Raw genomic sequence first — 16,215 nt, forward strand, 5'->3', positions numbered from 1 at the left:
TAAAGGGAAGAGAAAAAAATAGAACGAAACGAAACCCTCACAGAAAAATAAAAGAAATGGAGAAGTGCGGACAGGCCCATTGCAGAATTCTGATTTCCTTTGCAGATCTACAATATTTGGAAAGGTCAATTACCCCCCACCATATGCACCAATGCCCGCTTGTGAATTAGTATCAATTCCGAGCTGGTACATACCCCAATTGTACTTTAGGCCTATGAATTCTGATCCTGGGCTGAACTGTCATTCTCCCTAATGAAAAAGGACTAGGTGTAGGAGAGCGAGGAGTGATACACCTCGTCAAATGCATGTTGACCGTCAGCCTCAACCATTCGCTGGCCGACAACTCAGCCATCCTAAACATAGCTTGGTTGGTTTTTGTCAGTCCTCGAACGTTGGCCAATTCTTGCCAGTTCCCAAACGTTTGCTCATTGACAAGTCAGCTACCCTAAACATAGTCTTGCCAATTTAGGATAGCTGACAAAGAGGGGGAGAGACAAACGAGACTCAAAGCGTGATTTTCTCACACGCTCACCTAACCCGCACGGGCTAAAATGTCAGGTTTTTTCACACAACACTCGCATGTGTAGATCCCATTTCCTAACTGCAAAAGCTAGGGGTTAGCATTATTTGGTTAAAACCAAAAAACTGAAACCCAAATTTTGGTTTCGGTTTTGGTTTTTAGGTTTAGAATTTCAGTTAACCGAAAAAAATTGAATTAACCAAACTTTATTATCTATAATATATATATATATATATATATATATATATATATATATATATATATATATATATATATATATTGTTGAAATTTGGCTTTAACCGAAAACCGAACAAAAAATTTTGGTTTTGATTATTACGGTTTCTTGGATGGGGTCAACCGTACCCCATTTTGCTTTTAATATATTTACAAGATAGACTAAATATTAAAAATAAACTTAAAATTTTATTTTATATAAATTTTAGTGTATACGATTATTTATATATGAAATAATAAAATGTAATTAAAAAAAATTACAATAAAATTGGGCCATGCCTAAAATCACCCATGTCGTGTGCGGGCATTAAGGCTCACTTTAGAGTTCCAGATATATATATATATATATATATATATATATATATATATATATATATATATATATATATATATTAGTAAATGTGTATGTGCATTTACACATGGCAGTATCTCTAAGGTAAAATGATTTATAATTTATGGTCACTTTTTATAATTTATTTATCCAAAAATTAATTAAGATATTAAGTGGGCAGTTTTTGAAGTGAAAGCAAAGGACATATATGCCCTCTTTATGGAGGAAATTTTGGACCTTCTAGCTCTATCCAACACTGCAATTGTTCTAGTGTCAGTGTGAAAATGTCAACGATCTCTGCCCGTGATAGTTTTTATTGATGGTGGTACTTGTATGGAAATTATAGGAGCTCGATCAGTTGAACATTACATTATAAACTTTATGAGTTTATAAAACATTATAGGAGAGACGATACAACAAAGAAGGCTTGGAGTTCACAACTTCACATGAAGCCTTGCCACTTGAAGTAGAGCTAATAAGATCAGGGTGCAATTGATACAAATATCATCTTTTTTTTTTTTTTGGAAACCGCCCTTAGGCATCATAATTCATTTGAAACAATTTGTCAAGAGAACAAAATATAAAAAATGGATGAAGGAGAACATAAAGAACTTCTGCAACTGAATAAAGGTAAATAAAAATCACCAACAGAAGTAGACAAGCACATCTCCAATCCACCACAAACGGTGAACAAATCTGACAATAGAGGATTCCAAAAGACTGCATTCGCCGGAGGACTGCGAACGGAACTCACCATTAACAGCAATTGCTGGAGAAATGCGAGCTGGCTCAATCATAGACGACAATTGTGAAGCTACATCCACCAGTAACGATCGCCCAATAAAGAGTCCAAGGCACGAACCCCATGTCAAAACGCTTGCAAAAAGAAAAGAAAACATAAAAAGAAGCACAAAAAACAATAGGAAAGAGAAGAGCAAACGATGGGGGAAAGGCGAGGGAAGAACGAATAGATGGGAGAAAAACATGGGGAAAGGAGAACCCAAATGGGAGAAACCAGAGAACAAAGCCTTGAGAAAACTTAAGAAGCCTTGAGAAGAATTCGAGATGAAGCCTCTCTCGAAAGAGATAGATAGAGATAAAGATAGATAGATAAATAGATAGATAGACAGATAGATAGATAGATAGAGAGAGAGAGAGAGAGAGAGAGAGAGAGAGAGAGAGAGAGAGAGAACACATGGGGGAAGGGGAAAGGAGAAACTAGATGGGCGGCTCCCTTCGGGAGGGAGCCACCCCAAAGAAAACCCTATTCGAAAACCCTAAATGATCACCTCCTTAATACTTTTCAATGATACAAATATCATCCATCCGTTGGAGAGCTACCACCAAACATCTTTCCTAAGTCATTTTCTGAAAAGGGGTTCCGTCCACACATTTCATTTTAAAATGTTTATGAAAACAAAAAAAAAATATATAATAGATTTAATAATATTTATATTATTAATAATTTTATATCTTTCAAAAATCATCACGAAATAATGTAATAACAATATAAATAAATTTAATAGATTAGTCAATTTAAATCTTATTCAAATAATAACTTTAACACTAAAAAGTAAAATATTATTTAAATATTTGTGATGTGGGCTAGTCAGGCCTAGCCCATTACGGGCTGGGAGGCCCAACCCACTAACGCTTGACATCGCTAGCCGCAACAGGGGGAAAGCCCTACTGCCTTCGTATGGAGCCAACCGCAAGGCAGTCAGACATACCCGTCGGGGCCTGCCGCCTAACCTCATACGACCCTCATTTGGTGCGTTCATCTTCACCTACCTCCAGCCCGTTCAAGTATAAATAAGAGCTAACTCTCCCTTAACGGGGGATCCAGAACTTGGGATTTTGACATAACTCCCTCATTCACTTTCTACACCTACCTTTCTTCCTTAGCATTTACTCTTAGGGAATTGGTGTATTCGAGGACTGTCACCAAGACCTCATCTGCACCTCCTCCTATTTTACACATCGTACTAACTTGAACGTTGGAGCCTCCTTCTCGGGTTTACACCCGAGGCCTCTGACACTTCTTGTTTTGCAGTACCTCGGATCTCTAGGAATCTCGCCATCGAGGTGACGACTCACCGTCCTCGACTTCTACGGTCCTCGAAAGGAATACCTCACATCGGCCTATAGTATTCGGCCTCGGCTTACCTCTCCCAAGGCCTCGAAGTCTTCAGCCTACCTTCGGAACTTGGAGAGTGAATTTACCTCGTTGCCCCTGGCTAATCCATGGGGTAATAAATGGCGCCGTCTATGGGAAGCATTGCTAAGACGACCCCCTTTTTAGGATAAAAAAAAAATACTTACTCCAATCCCTCCTAAGCTCGAAAGCCATGGTGCGGAGAACCAAGAATAATCAAAACTTGGTCACCTATGAACAATTTCAAGCTGTCATCGATCATTTGAACCGCCTTACTCAACATATGGAAGAAGTTTGCCCCTGAGTTGGAGGTCCCTCTCGAGGCAACTGCCCCGCTGGGGTGTCAGAGGATCAGGGCCGACACGAGCATGTCGAGTCACCAGCCCTCGGCCAGGGCAACAACTTGTTGGCCGAGCCATCGGAGCCAGGCTATAACCGCCCCCTAATTCACCACGAGGGAATATCCGTCCTCCCAGCTGAAGGGAAAATGTGCCCACTCAATCCGAAGACAGTCACCAGCCTTCGGAGCAACACCACTGCCATTGGAGGGAGGTCCCCAGGGACGATGACGGGCATCTCGGCCGCCCTGGAGTTCGCTCCCGAGGCGAGAGCCAATGCCACGGCACTCCCCCTCCTGTCTTGGATCTTCGGGACGTTCTGAATGATCACCGCGCCCGTAGAGGAGCATGCGACCCAGTCTCGGAGTACTCGGGAGTCCGAGTTGACACCCACCAAATCCGTGAAGATAGAAGCAGGGCCCATGCCCTTCCTGACCTAGGGTTTTCTGAGTTGTGAGCCGAGATCAGGGCTGTCAAGGACGAGCTCCGCTAGGTTAAGGAGAGTCAAGCCAACGCCTCAACCAGTCACGGCAACTCCGCTGATTGCATGGACGCATTCACATCGGAAATCATTTCGGAGCCTCTCCCCCTACACTTCAAGGCTCCTACTTTGGAGATGTACGACGACTCCTCAGGCTCGGATGACCACCTGGAGAGTTTTCGAGCACTCATGATACTCTACGGGTATTCGGACACCTTGACGTGTCGTACTTTCCATGCCACCTTCAAGGGGGCAGCGTGCCGCTGGTTCTGCAGCCTCCCCCGAGGTCAATTAGCTCTTGGGAGCAGTTTGCCAATATGTTTCTCACCCTTCATTAGCAGCAGGTGATGCCTGATAAGAATAAAAATTATCATATTTTTATCCCTAAATATTCAGTCTTTTATATTTAATTAGTACTTAATTGGACTCATTATGCTTGTATTTCGATTCAGGGCATGAAAGAATGCGTCAGGAGAAAAACAAGGCTAATCGGGTAATTTTGCATAGTTTCGGCGCCGCGTAGTAATCTGGGTATAACTCTCCTATCCGGACATCGATTGAGATGATTCAAGAAGCATTGGAAAGATAAGGAAAAACTCTACAACTTTTATGTTTTGAGTTTTGAATGATTCGGACTGCATAAAAGTCAAAATCGGGCCCTAATTCTGAGCAAATTCGTAGAGAAGCCCAGTTCCCAGCAGAAGCCCAGTTCACAGATAAGCCTTGCCGCAGCCCAATTCGTTGAAGAAGCCCAATACGAATACAAGAATAAGCAAACTGCAAAGAGTGCTATCAGATTTAATTTTCTGATGTAATTCTAGAAAGATAAAGGAGATTGAGATTATCAGATAAGAGATAGGATAAAATTAGATCTAAACTAATCATTAGGAATTAGGACTTTCTATTTTTGAGAAAGAACTCCAAAAAAGAGTTGGAAACAGCCCCTCCACCTAAAGCTATATAAAGGGGGGGGGGGGGGGGGGGGGGGGGGGGGGACTAGCACCAGGCATCAATCAATCTGGGGAGCAATCAAAAGTCCTCCAAGAGAGCTTCAGCTTTCAAGGAAGCAATCAGCAACCTAGGAGGAGAAGAAGGCGGCGGCAAGGAGAAGACAAGCTCTTCGATCTCAACTTCAAGGGCGACATCATGAGGTCTTTCTTATACCTTGTTTGTTTAATCTTCTTTATCATGAACTAGTTTATTTATAGCTGGGGCTATGGAAAGCCTAACCACGACCATGAATTGACTTTTATTTAATTCAACCAAGTTGTTTTTATTTTCATATTGTCTATGAGTTATTATGCGTAATGCAATTAGGAGCTTGGCCACCTCTTAGTTGATTTGGTTTATGTGAATGAACCGAAAGGGGAATTCATATAATAGACTAAATAACTCATAGTGTGAATTGAATGGTATATAGGAATATATATACATGATTGATCTGATGATACAGGTTTTTCATAGAACTTAACGCACTTTCTATCTCGAGAACTCTAATCGAGGAATCGAAGGGTTACTTGATAGAAGTAGGTTTGATATATCCTGGAAGGGAATATTAAATAAATTAGGAAAAACTTCAGCTTATGAAAATAATAAATTATCTTGGTTAATTTAATAAATTGATAATTGGAAATGTTCGGTGGACCAATAGTCCTGGCACTTTCAGTTAAATCGTTGCAAGTTCAATCATTGATTGCCATTGTTTTTATCTCTTTTCTTTTTCTATCTTTAATTTTCAGTAGTTCCTATTGTTAGATCCAAAATTCGGTTGTCCAAATAATTGAGGGAAGTTATAGTTCTAATACTTATTTTGTTAAATCCTCGTGGGAACGATATCTTTATACCACTTGATAACTATTGCACTTGCTAGGGTTATATAATTATAGATATCAAGTTTTTGGCGCCATTGCCAGGGATTTAATCCTAAAATAATATTAGAACTTGTTAACCTTGGTTAATTTGGATTTTACTCTTTATTTAATGTGTTCAAATTCTTGTTGTGTTCAGATTAGTTAGTGTATGACACGCACTAGAGGCAAAGAACTAGCAAAATTCGACCTTGAAATAGAGAGAACCCTTTGCATACTGCAAAGAGCCAACAAAAGTAAAGAGAGAGAGAGAGGGTTGAAGGAGGCGAACCAATAGAAGAAGTTGAGGAAGATATGGCAGACGAAGCAAATCGAGGTATCGAAGCCAACCCTGAGAAAATACAAGCCATATTGGACATGGCACCTCCTCGGTCGGTGAAGGAAACCCAGAAGTTCATTGGCCGTGTGGCGGCGCTCAACTGCTTCATGTCAAAGTCAGTTGACCGATGTCTTCCCTTCTTCCGAGCCATCAAGAAATTGAAGGATTTCCAGTGGATGGAGGAATCTCAACATGCTTTCGATGAAGTCTAGGAGTACCTCGCCTCACCTCCCCTCTTGGCCCGCCCAGTACGAGGAGAAACTCTATACCTTTACATATCAGATGGGAACGAAGTAGTCAACTCAATCTTGATCAGAGAAGACAGAGCACAGAAACCGATATACTATGTCACCAAAGTGTTGTGCGACGCCGAAACCAGATATTCCGAAGTGGAGAAGCTAGCCTTCGCCCTCATGGTTTCAGCCCGAAATCTTACGCCTTACTACCAAGATTACACCATTACGGTGTTAACAAACCCGCTTCGGTGATGATGCTCTCCAGTTAGACCCGCTCCATCTATTCCTTGGAGAGTCCTTGTCGTGCCTCCTTCAGCTGAATCTTGAGGTGCTCCCGAACTAATTGCTCGTCCAAGAACGCCTTTCAAAACTTCTGGTGCTTGTCCTCAGTGGCAGCAGCTGCCTTTTGGAACTTCTCCCATTCCTTCTGGAGCTTCTCCTCGATGGACTTCTTCTCCATCTCCGCCTTGTCAATGCGAGACATGGCCTGCCTCATTCAGTCCCCCAAACCGACAAAATGCAGATATGCCTGCAACAAAGCCAGTTAGCAAACGAAAGGGTAGGGAGAGAAAGAAACACAAAACTGAAAAGCATCTTACCTCAGCTAAGTGGTACAGGCCCTCATCGTAGATGGCCTTTGGGTTGCTCTGCAACAGGTGGTAGTGATCCCTCGGCTAGAAGGCCCCGCTCACCAGTTCCTAGTTGACCCCCTCATCCTGAACGGAGTCCCCTTCTCGGAGTTGTCATTGTAGGCGGAAGATCTTTCTGGCCCCCTTGGCTCTCTCGAGGAGCCCCTGTACTGATGAAGGGGCTGATGAAGGCCCAGATGGACGCTCCCCATGTGTGGACCTCTGCACCACCTCCTCGGTCTGTCGCTCTATATTGGCCACCTTTTTGCGGCGGCTCTTCCCTCGGCATATCTATTGCGGGCCTCTTCCTACCCACCTCGGACCCGTCTGTGGGCTTCTTTGGCGCCTCGGTCTGGGTGGTTGGCTTCTTCGGTGCTTCCGCTAGCTTTTTGGCCCCCTCCTAGGGCCTCTTCACCTCACTAGGGACCTCTTGGGGTGCCACAACTGGCTACTTCCCCTTGATCCTTGGTCGAATCCATTCGGTTTTGGTCGGTTTACAAATGGCCTATCCGAAACTGACTGGGTTGGAAAATTGCTTAACCAAAGCTGATTGGAATTACTAAAAAACCAACCAACTCGGTCGAGTGAGGTTAAGTTGGTCAGTTTCATTTGTTTGGTGAACAATCCTAGCTGAAATTAATTTTATGTGTTTTATTGTTTAGCTTTCGTTTAACAAAGTCCATGTATCGCATGGATTCCTGCTAGTGTATATATATGATGAAAATACTTATATTTTTGTTATTCTTTATTTAAATTGTCATTTTTTCTTTTTCTTTTAATAGTTTATTATTTTTTAAAAAAGTTAAACAGAATTGAATCACATTTAGATATCCAACATCCTTTTTAGATTCAAATTTGAATCAGTATTTGTAAGATCCAATCAGATTTTCAGATCAATTACAATATGCCCACTTTAAATCTGATCCAATCCATTGGCATCTCTACTTCTCACCGATCATATGAAACACTGTTCATTTCACATGCCAATAACCCATATTAGTTTTACGGATCCAACTGAATATTGGATCATCTGAGTTTCATCAATTGCTTAAATTTCAGCGATTAGACCATAATATTAAGGGGTTCTTATGATTCAGTCCATCCCTAGGTGAAGTTAGGATTTCCTAGAGATAGACTGAATCCTGCCTGTAGATTGATGTCAAATTCAAGGGCATGATGTAATTTATAGGGGGGAGTTACTAATAAACTAAGAGGGGCTGTAAAAAAATTTGTGAGGGGAATTGCAGTCCAAAAATCCCTAATATTAATGGGTTCATATTCATATATATATATATATATATATACACTCCAGTACTATTCCAGTATATTAGAAAGAGAAAGCATTCTAGATCATTCCACAACATCCTTATAAAAATGTCATTTTGAGCGTAAGGGACCACCCACCCGACCATCACCTGATAGCCGGAAAGATTCAGGGACGTCACCGGCGGTCGGCCCCTTCCAATTCTCAAGTGGCGGTCCCCGCCACTCTTTTTTTCCTTTTTTTTTTTTACTGTATTCAATTCATATGCCCATCACTTGAAAAAACAAAAGAAACAGAACCAAAGGTCCCCCAGCTATTTCAGTAATGTGGAGCCAATCAGAATCTTAGGGCCCGCGCCCCGGCATCAACAGCTTGGTTCTCTGCAGCAATGTCACCTACTTTGCAGTATGGAGTCAAACCCCATTACGATCCATGAATGAATCAACGCCAACATAGATACGCATTGGAGGAAATACATTTGTTTATTCCTAAAACAAAACAGTCAAACTATATATAAATATAACCATGAACTTGATGGGATCCTTTCCTTCACCTCTACTCAAGTTGGAATTGCAAGCTTGTATATGTGCAAAAGATTTAAACACAAAATTTCAAAGTTCGAACTCGGTGGAAAAAGTCGATTTTGGATTTGGTGGCATCCTCCCTACTCCCTGGTTTGGGGAATGGCGGTTAAGAGTAAAAATTAGTGGATTGCTCTAAGGTTTTGTTTGTTTTTCGATAAATAAGAGGATTTTCATTGATAAACTTTATAGTAATTTTTTTGTATTAAGTATTTCGATAAAATGCATTCATCTTCCATGTGGGTAAGTAATTTTTTCATATGGGAAAAATGTTTGTAAAATATGATGGAATAAATTTGTCCTTTTTATAGATAAAAAAAAAGAAGTAATTATATTATTTACCTTAAAATCAATCAAAAGAACATAAGCACATAATTGAAATTACCCGAACCAATGAAAAATTTATAAATGAATAGGGCCTAAATTTTAAATACAAAATTGCAATTCAAAGTGATTTTTGGGTAAACTACAAACTGCCACTTATATTACATATATATACATAAAAGAATAATTTTTATTGGATGGGATCATGGGAGGGAGTTAAATCTACATGTGAAGTGAGTGGAATATAAGTTTTAACACTCAAATTCGAAGTAATCGGATCTAAAATCCAACTGAGTATCGGACTTTTTGAATCCATGGACAACCTTAACCTTAAGCAGCAAGGTTCAAAATTTTAGTATTGGTGGTATGTTGATATGGTGTTTTAGGGTACCCAATAATTACCCATTTCAAGGGTTGAGATGCCTTTAAACCAATCCCTCTAAAAAAGTTTAGTTATTGAAGAAAAAACTTAACAATACACCCCACCCCTTCCGTGTATGGGTGTCTCAGTTTTTGCTTTATATATTCATTCCTTTATTTATGCTTTTAAAGTAAACTAACCCTTAAAAACAACTTTAATTAGACGTCCAAAGTCAAAAATTCATAGTTAGCCAAGGACAAATCTCCCCCACTAGTGTTATGTTAGTAGTGGAAGTGTGGAACTGGAACATTGGCGCGCTGTAGCCGTCCAAGACAATGACACACTGCAACAGCAACAACTATATCACAACTCATTCATTCGCATACAGCTACAGCCCCAAATAATGTATAAACTACAGCTATAGTATATATTTAGAATTGAACAAACTATGGTGTGTAATATATATTATGGATGTGCAAGTGGAAGCTCGCTTTCTCTTGCCTTTGTTATTTTATTGTCCCTTCAATACAAGTAACAACCCACCACTCACCATTTAATGCTAACCACAATTAGTATACAACGGTTTTACTTTTACACACAGGATTCATCCTCGGATACTGGGCTGATTGATTAGGGTTAGCCCACCAAAGTCATTGATCTTGACCATCTAAAATTCTAAATGGGCCCGTGTTGAAGACAGAAGTTGAAGCGGTGCTCCTCACGTTATACGTAACGTGTATGAAGAAGGCCCACCCAATTGAATTGAATGGTCCTGATCCAAATTGCGTTGGTTGGAAGCCCGTGATTAGGCTTATAAAAGAGTCAGTCAATTTGGATGACTGGAGTGAGGTCGCCGTTGACCTTTTCTTCCACTTGGCTTGGCTCGGTTCAGTTTGGCTTGAATCCAACAACAACAAGTCAAGCCGCAACTCGCAAGCCCGCGGCTGGCACGAACGAAACTCTCAATCCAAATAAAGACTCTCTACACATCCGGTTCCTACCGACCACGTGCCGTGCCGCGGCTCACCGACGATCCAGATCCTCCGATGCCTCGACTCATCAAACGACAACAGGCCTATCCAGGGGACGCATTCTTATCGACACATAAACGGTCCTCAATCGCCCACGTGTCGCAGAAGATGTGATATTAGACCAAAGATCCAACGGACCCGGCATTCTCTACCCAAAGCCTCTCCCCAAAAAAGATCCAAATTTCTCTTCCTCTCTCTCTCTCTCTAGCTTTTCCGACGACGTCCCCTATCCCTATTACCCTCCTTTCCGGTTACCATCTCACCGTCTGTTCCTCTTCCGGTCAATCCTTCTACACCCATCCCTACTTTCTTCCTTTCGTCTTGGATTACGGTCGAATTCTTAGCCGAGAGTTCTTGATTTTATCTGGTTTTGCTGCTAAATTTACTATATTCCTCTCTCTCTCTCTCTCTCTCTCTCTCTCTCTGTTTCACCGCAAAGTTCGTCCAATCCCTTCCTGTGAAGCTTCTTTTGCTGTCTCTAAGAATTCTAATTTCTTTCTCCGCTTTCTATAAATTCCTTATCTCATAGAAGGGTCGTTTCTTTTTCTTTTCTCTTCTCTCTCTCTCTCTCTCTCTCTCTTCCGACTTCTGTCATAGAAGCAAGCGTAGCGTTGTGAGTTCTTGTCACAGAAGTATCTGGGTCGGACTTCATGGGGGATTCCGACAACGAGTCCGGCGGGCACAACAACAACGCGAACAGCGAGTTCTCGCCGCGGGAGCAGGACCGGTTCTTGCCCATCGCTAACGTGAGCCGAATAATGAAGAAAGCACTTCCTGCGAACGCCAAGATTTCCAAGGACGCAAAGGAGACGGTACAGGAGTGCGTATCGGAGTTTATCAGCTTCATAACCGGTGAAGCGTCGGATAAATGCCAGAGAGAGAAAAGGAAGACGATAAACGGCGACGATCTGCTCTGGGCCATGACCACGTTAGGATTTGAAGAGTACGTAGAGCCCTTGAAGATATATCTGCAGAAGTTCCGAGAGATGGAAGGTGAGAAAAGCTCCATGGGAAGGCAAGGCGAGAAGGACGGCTCCGGTGGTGGTTCAGGCGGCGCAGGATCGGCCGGGGGAGGCAATGGCGCGGTTGTAAATCCAGGGGGTAGCGGTGGCGGTTTTAATGGAGGTGGGATGTACGGGGGAATGCAGCCGGCGATGATGATGATGGGTCATCATCAAGGACAAGTATATGGCTCCGGTTCGTATCATCAAATGGCCGTGGCTGGTAAAACCAGTTCGACCACTGGCGCCGGTGGAGCTCCAGCTGCGAGGCCAAGGTAGGTGTTAGAAGTGAGTGCTGTTTATGATAGACAGTTGTTGAATGAATATCGAACGAGTGAATGATGATGCTGATTGTATGGTCCTTTTAGGGTTCCTATTTTCTACTCTATCCTTTGTTCCGCTATTTCCTTTTTCTTCTGAATTATTTTGGAGATGTTAATTAACTTGGATTAGAGAGAACTTAATGTGAGGGGTTGTTGGGTTGAAGGAGGAATCTATGTGTAATTGAGAGAAGAAAGAACATATGTATCACCACCATAGTGAAGAGCAAAGATGTGTAACATAGATATAACAGCATCTGATGATGTCTTAGTTCTTCTAATTGAGCAACAGAAAACAATCTCAAATCTTCTGTATTATACTTTTTTTGTGCTTATTCTCCTTAGTTTTTCTATGCATTTTCTTTTTCAGTTTAAAATGGAATTCTTCTGGAAGACATAAATGGGTATCACAATTTCAATTCAGTCATTCCATGAATCGTTGGGAGAAGGTTAAAAAGTGAAAGCTAAGAGGGTGTCGGTGTTAAATTTTATTTCTTTGGTAAATTTTGAAAAGCAATAATACAACAACAACAACAACAAGGAATGCAGACAGCATTTTCCAGATTTGGAGAAACACTTGTAGCCTCCATATGTTTGGGAGATAAAACATCAATTGCCATGGATTAGATCTTGTTTTCTTTCTCCATATTTAGTTCTGTACTACCCCTTCGCTTCGCTTCGCTTCGCTTCGCTTCGCTTCGCTTCACCAAAAAATCTATAGTACGTACCTGCAGAAAAAAGAAAACCTTTGGTTCTGTGGACGAAAAAAAAGATGAAAAAAAAAGAAAGGAGGACTCGTCATGGAATGATTTTTTGAAGGGGACTTGTTAAAAGAGGGAACTGGGGAAGGTTAACTGCAATAGGTCGTGGACTCGTGCTGCTGCAACTACTACTACTGCTACTGCGTGCTCAGTCGGTATAGCAGTGTTTGGTCAGAATCTAGGCATCATAGTCAGCAACGGTCATTCTAACTGTAATGGCTACGGCGGTTTATTGTGTGGATGGTTGGAAGTTGCAACTTCCTAAACCGATAAAACCAACAACGCATTTGACATTGCCCCAAAAAATAAATAAATAAATAAAATAAAAGAACAGTGCCACAGAGGACATGTCAAATGTTCTATCAAACTGCATGAAAGGTTAACCGCCCAGAAAAACTCAAGAAACTGGTTGCTGCTTACATATGTATTGTTAAGCACAGACTAGATCTTTTTGATTATAAAACAATTAATGGAGTTCAATGCACTAAGACAGAACAAAACGTAATTGGAAGCTCGGAGGCTGGACTGTCTCTCGATTCTAATTAATACTCGTTATATTGGAAAGGGTGTAACGGTAGTTTCGCATTCAAGTATTGTTGGATCTGATTTTTGCAACTGAGTTGAGACATTTAAGGCTATGTTTGGTCTGAGAGAGAAAAGGCAGGGAAATGTAAGCGAAACCTATACAAGTTTTGTAAAGGTTTCCTTACTTTTTCCTTCAAACAAAACACAGGTTATTTATGGGAAAAATCTATGATATGATAATGCGGGAAAGACACAGTTTTGGCGTGTTGACCAATCAAGACCCATCCATGAATTTTTAGAAATAAGGATTTTCGAATATCATATCTTTCCGATTTCATAGCTGAACGCTTTATTTATACTTGAAACACAAAAATTCTTGTTTTGTACTTGTAGTCCTGTTTGTTGAGAAATGTGCATTTTTCATCCATATCAGCACCATGTTGAGACTTTGTGCTACTACCAAAGTAGGAAACATCAAATGGATATGCTGCTTATTGAAACATCCCCCAACATGGATTTTCATGGGAAATGTTTTTTTGACCTTTTTAAATCAAAACAATGTCCTACTAATTATACTCCTATTGTGCTGATGTGGCTACGTTTATGCTTGAAACACCAACGATACCTAAAGCCCCCCTTAGTTGGCACCAATAGTGTCGTTGTCTAGGATAATATAACTGAGAAAAGCCCCACAAATGGCTTGAGGCATTGTTTTCTTAAAATAAAAACACTAAACCTTATTTTTTTTCATTTCTAAATGTGAAAATACAAATTTGTTCTTAAGACTCAGTTTGGAACAAGTACAAATGCCAATATGTACTATGTACAGTGCAAACACATACAAAATAATATAAAATATAAGGTTTTGCACCCCACATATTTGCATTTATACTCCTTCCAAACTGAGCCTAAAGGTTCAGTTTAGTTGCAGTGCAAATGAATAGCATAGAAGCATGGGAGTGCAAATAGATTGAGTGTAAATTGTGGTGCAAAAGAGTGGAAATAGGAGAAGGATGATTTGTAATCTCCACTTTAGATATGAGAGAAGTGAGGTAGGTGGAAGGTGGTGCAAATTTTGCATCACTTTTTAGGATGACTGCCAATGCGTGAAAATGAGACAAAAGTACAGGTCTTGTATGGAAAACCATGATTACAAATAATAATAAGAAGTAAAACTGAACCAAGTGCAAAGTTTATATCTGGCTGAGATTTGCATTGCAAACAATCAAAGCCTAAATTTGTATTCACCAATATGATTAGTCAAGGGTTAAACATGCAAAGAGAGATGTGGTATTCATGAAATCTCACGTAGGGGTTGTGAATTCTGAATTCTGATTCTTATTGCCACTGCCGCTTAATAGTTGATCTTATTTCTCGCAAACATGCAACAGGTGGCAAGTTATGAGACCCTTCCATTCTCCTTCCTAAATTTTTGAAACAACTCCTCCGAAAAGTGAGAAGACAAAACAGCCAGGGTAAGCACTTGCTGCAGCTTCTCCAGCCCATAAGTCATAAAAGGGAGAGCTGGGCGGAGTCATCAGTAGTCAGCTGCGCTCAACTCGCTACACACACTCACACTCCGTAGAGATATTGAGTCAATTATAGTAATTAATAGCCTTATCTAGCATACATTTGTGCAAAGACAGGTGTCAATCTGAAGAAATGCAATCCATCCATTTAATGTCTCAATCATTTGCACGGACACCCTCCCTCAAATATTTAAGTTAGAAAATCATAACCGTCAAATCTAAAGACTTTACTTTTCCCTCCCTTGCGGTTTGCAGAAGATCTTTTGAACCTCACAAGTACCCAGCGCATCTTTTAGCCTTTAGACTTTTGTACAAACATATAATAATCTCGTTATACCCTAATTTGTGGTCTGGTGGCCGTTGGATCAAATAAATCTGCTTTAAATTCCTTCTCTTGACAGATACAACTTGGACGGTTGAGATCAGAAGCATGGTCCATCGACGATTTGACTTTGATCATGGGAGGTTGTGCTGCGTTGTGGGGCATTAGATTGGGATCTGAAGTTCTGAACTCGAGTCCAAGGGTGGCGGTGCAACGTTTAAAGTTGAAAAAGGGAGTTGGGGCTGACGCGCTGAATGATGTCATGTTTAGAGACAAAGCACACGCCTGCTGTCACCTGTGCTCAGACACGAACACAGTTTGGCTTCGGCAGCACTACGTACCTCAGGCTCAGGCTCAGGCTCAGGATCTCTCTCTCTCTTCGTAGCTTACCCTGAAACAGTGGAGGAAGTATGGCCATATAACTTGCCACCTGTCCAATTGTTAGAGGATTAAAATCCACTACTTTGATGGGTCCCACATACACCCTCATTGAAATCAGTAGTTGACTTTTAAACCACTAATTTCTGTATTATTTTCAGAGTTTCATCATCGCTGAGACACTGACATCAAAAAATGCAATTCCAACAGTGAATTTAAACTGCTTTTCGGGGGCCGCTATTAAATGGTGGGTCCTAATTCTATGAATGGATGATACGTGGTAAGCCTTAAGGTTCCATCTTGTGTTATTGGTCCTCCGTCCCTAAACCTATGCACAGTAAGCTTTTTTTGTCTTTTTTTTTTTACTTCACGAAGGTGAGATGCCATAGTCTAGACCTAGGGCTAGGGGGCATTCATGCTAAATAGCATTTGCGGTTTGCTGATGTTTGCAATATTGTATATACACGTGTTTGAATTTTACTGTGTTTGGTGTCTTTGGTTTGAAGGAGGAAGGAAAGGAAGGGAAACTTAGAAAAACTTTTACAAATTTCGTATAGGTTTTCTTATCTTTTCCTTGAAATCAAACATAACTTAAGGTAAAAATTTATTTTAAATGTTAAATAATGAGATATCCACCACATCTGAAATTTTGAAGAAAAAAAAAACTAAAAAGATATAAATACACCCATTGGTCACCAACTCAATCA

At 40.8% G+C, this 16,215-nt stretch overlaps 1 protein-coding gene across 1 annotated transcript; it reads left to right on the top strand.

The window, feature by feature from the left end:
• Positions 1-10,806: 10,806 nt before the first annotated feature.
• On the top strand, positions 10,807-12,311 carry LOC104606630 (nuclear transcription factor Y subunit B-3). The gene has a single exon (XM_010271934.3). It carries the CDS (start codon positions 11,323-11,325, stop codon positions 11,950-11,952), a length of 630 nt encoding a protein of 209 aa, XP_010270236.1. The 5' UTR covers positions 10,807-11,322; the 3' UTR covers positions 11,953-12,311.
• The last annotated feature ends 3,904 nt before the right edge of the window (positions 12,312-16,215 follow it).

This window comes from Nelumbo nucifera, chromosome 1 (genome assembly GCF_055504915.1).
Source record: "Nelumbo nucifera cultivar China Antique chromosome 1, China Antique-T2T, whole genome shotgun sequence".
Lineage (NCBI taxonomy): Eukaryota > Viridiplantae > Streptophyta > Magnoliopsida > Proteales > Nelumbonaceae > Nelumbo > Nelumbo nucifera.

What these genes read in the sequence shown, in the direction of transcription:
- LOC104606630 (XM_010271934.3), top strand. Translation starts at nt 11,323, where the DNA reads ATGGGGGATTCCGACAACGAGTCCGGCGGGCACAACAACAACGCGAAC.